Raw genomic sequence first — 6,678 nt, 5'->3', positions numbered from 1 at the left:
CTAACGCTGCCCCCACTGTGCAAGTCTGCTGGGGTGGAAGACTTGAGGAGAGATGTAGCTCGTAATGTCCAAAACATCATTCTCCTTAAACATGCAGCTGACATAAGTTTGCAAGCCTTTGCCATCATCCAAGCGTCTATGCTCTGCGATATTCTCAAGCATGCGTAGATATCCCTCACAATAGGCATCTCGACCTCTACTCTTCATCCATCCTGTAAGCTCCTTGGCAAGCGTATGATCATCACGTCCATAACGGCTTACCGGGGTGTAGAACTTGATCTCCGGTACTTTGGCACCAGGGCGGATGTCAAAGTAATAGAGATATCCAGACTGACCAGGAACCTCTCCGATGGTTCCATTGACTCTGGGATGGTACTGTTCTTCTACCGGAACGTCTAAATTTTCTGGAAAATCTGCAGGAAGGCTAGTGACTGCATGAATGAGATCTTTCAGCTCCGCCAGCTGCTTTTCAAGCCCCGTTGTGCGCCCATCCATGGTCATAACGTCGCGAACCGAGGAGAAGCTGGTACTAGGCGTTTGAAAGTAGAACTTCATCCGCGATTGTGACGGGTGCACGTCATCAACTGCAAGATTGAGCGGATTCATTTTCTTTCCCTCAGCGCTCGTGCTTAGAAAGTCGAGAAGCATATCGAGCGCCTTGTTCTTGGGATCAAGCTGACGTATCGTCTTCTCCCATTCGGATAATGGTAGTAGCCCTTGCTGACCTAGCTTACGCGGGAGAAAGTAGGACTTGAGCGATAGCCCGTGTCGGACGAACTCGAAGGCAAGGCATGTTGTTGTCACAATAGGGACCCCGGATGCCTTCTCCTGTACATATTTTGCTTTGTCATGATCGAAACAACTGGTGTAGAAATGGTGGACCCATGTGAGATCTACCGAAGGCAACCTCTCGGCGAGACGATGGAGCAACTCCAAGGATGGTTGTTGATTGAGCGGGTCGAGTGCCGTCCCCGAGAACTCATTGATAGGCTCCATGGTGAAGCGAACGTCGGGTTCAGAAGAGGCAGCGTTCCACTTCCACGAGTACTCGATAGGGCTTCCATCAGGCTCCAAGAGGGATTTCCAGTTGGGGTCGACGCCTTGTCTCGGTCGCGGCCCTAGGTAAGTGACCTTCCAACCATCTTAGCATTTGGCGAACCATTGGCACGGATAAAGGGGAGACTTACGCTCCAATGGAAGTGGAACAAAAGCATTTCAAACTGCTTTTCAGAAGAATAGCCAGCGTTTTCGAGCATGGTAGCGAGGTGAGGTCCTGTTAGGCCCCACCAGAAATCGTAATCAGGGTTGCGCTGAGGGAGCAATAGAGACAACGACTGCCAGGATTTGGTGTTCGAAGATGCGCTACTTTTAGCAGCCTTGGCTTTTGCGATGCCGTTAGCATTTTGGGATGTGTTGTTGGCCATGGTAATAAAGACTCTTTCACTTCCCACTAGGTAAGTAATGCAAAGTACTAGGCGCGAAGCAAATGGTCTTCAGCATACGCGAAGCGGTGCTTAAAACGAATTGGAACATACCATAATAGCCGACCTAGTGGTAAACAAAAGCGGAATGCATATTCGGGCACAGATGCCAAGAGCTTCCATGTGTTCCCGATCGGGAACTCGGCCATGTCGGGGTCTCTCACTCGGGAATATGACGGTGTTGGTGAGAGCTAGGACGGTAGGACCTTTGTATTATTCTGGATTTTACGTTTCGAGACTCATAAATATGAAGATTTCCTTCCATTTTCAATTTACCCCAGTCCTCCATTCATCATTGACGACAGAATGCCAACAATTTTGGGGAAAGAAGTCGGCCAAATCGGCTACGGTCTAATGGGTAAGAAAGCTTTTATAAATTATGAATTGTCATCTTATATAGGACAGGATTAACATTGCGTCCCGATCCGATCTCGCAGGAGGAGGCATTCGCAGCATTGAAGGCTGCGCTCAAGAACGGCATGAACTTATGGAACGGAGGCGACTTCTACGGCACTCTGGATTACAACAGCCTCGTACTTCTCGAGCGTTATTTTGAAAAATATCCTGAAGACGCCGATAAGGTAGTACTGAGCATTAAAGGTGCTGTTGGACCTGCAGGACACCATCCTGATGGCTCTCCTGAGGGAATCCGAGCTTCAGTTGACAACTGCATGGCTCTTTTGAAGGGACGCAAGAGAATCGATATTTTCGAGTGTGCACGACGCGATCAAAATACGCCGTTGGATGTCACCTTTGGTGTCTTAGACAAGGAGTATGTGCAGACTGGGAAGATCGGCGGTATTGGTCTCTCGGAAGTCAAAGCATCGACAATCATCGAAGCTTCCAAACTAACCAAGGTGGTCGCTGTTGAAGCCGAGCTCTCCCTGTATGTATCTTTAGCTCCTATCGTTAGAGGCGACTATTACTAACTTACACAGCTTTTCTATGGACGTATTGCATAACGGTGTTGCGGCTGCTTGTGCAGAACTCCAGATTCCCCTTATTGCATATTCTCCACTATGCCGTGGCCTGTTAAGCGGGAGATTCAAGTCGCTAGACGATATTCCTGAGAAGAGTCTTCTGCGCCTCTTCCCGCGTTTTCAGCCGGAAACATTCCCTTTTAATGTTCAACTAGCCAATCAAGTCGGGGCGCTCGCAAAAAAGAAGGGATGTACTCTGGCTCAACTTTCTATCAGTTGGACGATTGCTCAGTCCAGGAGACCGGGCTTGCCAACCACTGTTCCGATTCCAGGAGCAACGTCCGTTAGCAGGATTCAGGAGAACTCAAAACAAGTGGAGATTACAGATGCAGAAGTTGCAGAGCTAGAGGCTACATTGGACAAACTCAAGGCCATCGGAGCCCGTTACCCGGACTTTGTGCCAATTGAGGGATAAAGGGAAGATGATATATATAAATACAAAATAAAGTAGGGTTTAACTGTACGCTCTACCCTAAGCAAAAACCTTGGTCTTATCAAGTGTTCTCAAAACCATTTACGACATTCAGCCTGATAACTACCTACCACGATGATGAGCATGCTAATATGCCTAACAGGTTTGTAAATCCGTTATCCAGTGAATTTTTTTAGAACATTCTCTTTTAGAAGCATGATAATGCAAGAAGGAAAGAGTTGTGACGGAAATTCAACTACGTTATATATTCCAGATACCTTTTTATACTAGGATTCAGAAACCACCTTCGATGCCAGCTTCGAGGATCAAGCTCGAAGGTCGGTTGCGAGCGCCGACACGCTGGAACAGCTGAGGGCTATCACCCAGCTCCTAGACAGGTCGACACATTCCGATCAAAGTATGAGCCACAAGACAGAGTTCGTGCTCCTCTTCAATCCAAACATAGAAGAGAACCATCTACCAGATTGGCTCGAAGCCCACGAAGGACGTATAGACATGCTCGACGCCCTAAGGGGTGGTAGCAGAAATGCCCAGGGACTCATCAGATCCACTAAGATGAATGAAGCGCCTTTGGTCTTCTCTGGAATGGCCAATGGGGTTGAGCAAGAGGATGACCCGGAAGTAAGGAGCGTCCCCCTCTTCAAGCATCGAAATTTCGAAGCTCCAAACACACTCACAAACCGTCCGTTTGATGCACCAATCGCAGTTGCAGAACAATCATCGGCAGGTGTGCGACTTCGTGCTAGCGACTGTACAGTCGATCTACTCGCTTATAGATTCGCGAAATTCAACTTTTTCGTTGCATCTCTCTTGCGGCACACAGAAGCCTATACCGTAGCCCACCAGCTGCAGGAGACGATCCTGCGGAACGTTCCCTTTTGCAGTCGAACACACATTGTGACAGCGATCTCTACACCCTCTGCTGGCAGGGCAACAAACTGTAACCACGTGGCTGACGTCACCTGTTCTGTATGTGGTAGCCACCACCCAGGTTCACGGAATATAGAGTCAACAGACTCTCGCCCGCTCTCTCTCGCTTTGGAACAAAATCACACACACACTCCTTTCTGCAATTAGCAATACAGCTTGTTGTCCTTATTGCCTGCTTACACAAACTATCAGCGCTTCGAGTTCTTCTGAGACGCGTTATTAAAGTTTCAAACTTTTGTCCAGCTGTTTACGGACCACAGCAACTAGCCAGAAGGGTACATTTCTGTCAGTGTAGGTGGCATCACGTTCAACACTGTTACATGATACAACCTACCTTATGTAGACTAGCTGCTAACTACGATCCTCGTACTTAAGGGATCCTCTGGTTAGCTTGTTACAATCAACTCAGTCGCTCATTCCTCCTCCGCACCTCAATGATAGATGATCTCCATAGAACGTCCCAGAAACAGCGGGGATAGAGAGAATCGATCTTGCCCTAGTATTGTACCGTGACTTTATACTGAAGAAAATAATAACCATAATAGAAGCTTGCACATGACTTTAATAGGGACTAGCCTTGAAGCAAAGTAAAGGAGATCAGCAATAGAAAACCAAGAGTGAGGGCAGAGTGTATCTGCGATTATAGCTCTTCTCTAGGATGACCTGGAGATAGGCGCTACTCCTCCTTATGATGCCAATCCATGTGGACTAGCACTTTTATATGAAATCATGTGTGCTCTTTGCTTCCCATGTAGCTCACATCCGTTAGTATGTATTCTAATTAGATAGTACTCATGTACATGCTAGCGTGCCCAGCGGCCCCTTTCTCAATCTTGCTTAACTCCGTTATGACGCATCTTCACAACCTGGGCCAGAGCGTCCGCAACGTGTACATGAACAATAGCGGCTCCTACTGCGTTTCATGCAACGTTATGTAGAGACACAGCATGTATACATTGTGGATGTCTTCCTTTCCCTCCTGTATTCCCGCTTCACCCAGGTTCGGTTCGATACCTGAACAAGTGGTAGTTGTACTTCGCAGCAGTTGCATATCGATAGGGGGTCATCCCCTCCCACTTGTCCATGTAGAATCTGAGTAATCTCAGATTCGGAAGCCATCTAGCTTTATCTTGTTTTCCTTGAACGTGGTCGATAAGCGATTGCTTCAATCTATCATGTAGTTTCTTCCCAAGAAAATATGCTATAGGATGGTCGTCAGATCTCAATACCCATTAATTGTATCCATTATCAAACCTTCCCCGCGCTTGCGGGCATCGTTACCCTGCTCGTATCCAATGCCATCAGCATTCCGTGCTGTACAAAAGTTGTGCATGGCCGTATATAGACACATGCATCTTTACATGCTCAATTTAACATCATTCGATGGGGGCCTCAGGATTTGGCGAATACCAGCCTCGATAGTTTGCCATCTGATGAGTGATCCATTCATCGGGTGCACTACATGGATCGCGACTAGACTTACGTTGCCCCAATATCAGTCTTGCTAGACTGAGCCGGCCTTGCGATGTCTATTTGAAACAAAAGTTAGAATCTATTGATGATGGTAAATAATCAGCTGCGCTTTCGTGTTGGGGGACGTTCTTGGTCTCAGTCGAAGTTTAGAAGGAGGTGCAAATCAAGTGAAGGCGGAGTACGCGATAATCGTAGGTGATCGGTATTAGGACCTCAGCCCGTGCTTTCTGCTCTTATATTCCTGTAATCGCGTTTGGAATGATTAAACCGATCTGCCGCAAACGGTCCTGTCACAAGCATCCCTAGTGAAGTATGCAGTATGACATGGAATGTACACTATATTGTGAGAAATTTACAGCATTTTATTGATGGTAGTGGAGCTATGGGTTGATGTCGCAACTGTATCACGCAATGAAGCAGGAACTCTCGGAACACATTCCTTGATTTACTCAGATTGTAGCCGAAGGAAAGAGGATAACGTACCTGGCAAGCGAACGCGCCACCCTACCATACTTTCACGCCTTTGCAGCGATCTATCTCAACAACACAATTATATAACAGAATAAAATTACTATAATAATTTAAAAATCATCTCTAGTATCATTCTTACATGTTTATGAGTTATGGCCAGCCTGTCTGCAGCGGCTACAGCGCGCTAAAGCCTACCGCCTTACCCCTAATCGCGCCTTGCCTTAATGCATTTCCACCTCTAGCTGCTACGCAACGTCCATTTAAGCAATAATCTCCTCTATCTCTACTTTTGTTAAGGTGCCTCACTACTAGATCCGCTTCTTTTTTCGCTATTTACGCGTTGTGGCTGCCTTATTTGCTTTCTCAAGCCTCACGATCCACTCACGTATAAGCATAGCTAAGTGCACCATCACCTTAGCGCCTTTTTTAAGCTAATTAAGGGCCTCAATACTAGAAGTAGGCGACAAGCTTCTATGCCTCTAAATCCTATCACAAATTCATATAGATTGAGCCTCTACTTCACGCGCGTTGCTTGGTGTTTTGGCTTCCCATAGGGTGACCTCTGGCGCGGGCGGTGTTGGGCTATAAAGTGTTACGGTAACCGCGCCGCACCAGAATTACAATAATGACGGCGTTAGCAGCAATGACCAATGGGACGATAATAACCTAAATTACGCTTACTGTTCTGATGCGGAACATAATATGAACACGTAAGGAGGTCACGTGATTGGATCTATGAATCTATGGATCTATGGAAGACAGAGCCACAGAGCCAATAGAGCCAGGTCAGATAGTAGTATATAGATATAATGAATTACTATAGTAATCTATTATTATTAATCCATGATATAGTTACTACATCTAGTTTCCTTATAGGAAAGATTACTTATAACGTTTTAGTAATATAACC

General features: G+C 46.5%; 3 protein-coding genes across 3 annotated transcripts; 2 read left to right on the top strand and 1 right to left on the bottom strand.

Annotated features, from left to right (window-relative positions):
* On the bottom strand, window positions 1–1,424 carry CC84DRAFT_1105984 (dimethylallyl tryptophan synthase GliD1; the record flags this gene model as incomplete). Its single annotated transcript, XM_018175119.1, has 2 exons — window positions 1–1,131; window positions 1,188–1,424. The coding sequence occupies 2 exons, from the start codon at window positions 1,422–1,424 to the stop codon at window positions 1–3; spliced, it is 1,368 nt and encodes a 455-aa protein (XP_018028965.1).
* A 363-nt stretch (window positions 1,425–1,787) lies between these two features.
* CC84DRAFT_1106027 (aldo/keto reductase) lies at window positions 1,788–2,876 on the top strand (the record flags this gene model as incomplete). The annotated part of the gene is made up of 3 exons (XM_018175121.1): window positions 1,788–1,839; window positions 1,887–2,367; window positions 2,420–2,876. The coding sequence occupies 3 exons, from the start codon at window positions 1,788–1,790 to the stop codon at window positions 2,874–2,876; spliced, it is 990 nt and encodes a 329-aa protein (XP_018028964.1).
* A 417-nt stretch (window positions 2,877–3,293) lies between these two features.
* Window positions 3,294–4,034, top strand: CC84DRAFT_1182102 (uncharacterized protein; the record flags this gene model as incomplete). Its single annotated transcript, XM_018180597.1, has 2 exons — window positions 3,294–3,863; window positions 4,017–4,034. The coding sequence occupies 2 exons, from the start codon at window positions 3,294–3,296 to the stop codon at window positions 4,032–4,034; spliced, it is 588 nt and encodes a 195-aa protein (XP_018028963.1).
* Between the last annotated feature and the right edge of the window lie 2,644 nt (window positions 4,035–6,678).

Source organism: Paraphaeosphaeria sporulosa, assembly GCF_001642045.1.
Source record: "Paraphaeosphaeria sporulosa strain AP3s5-JAC2a unplaced genomic scaffold CC84scaffold_19, whole genome shotgun sequence".
In the NCBI taxonomy this organism is placed as follows: Eukaryota; Fungi; Ascomycota; class Dothideomycetes; order Pleosporales; family Didymosphaeriaceae; genus Paraphaeosphaeria; species Paraphaeosphaeria sporulosa.
This window is presented reverse-complemented; position numbering and strand designations above follow the sequence as displayed.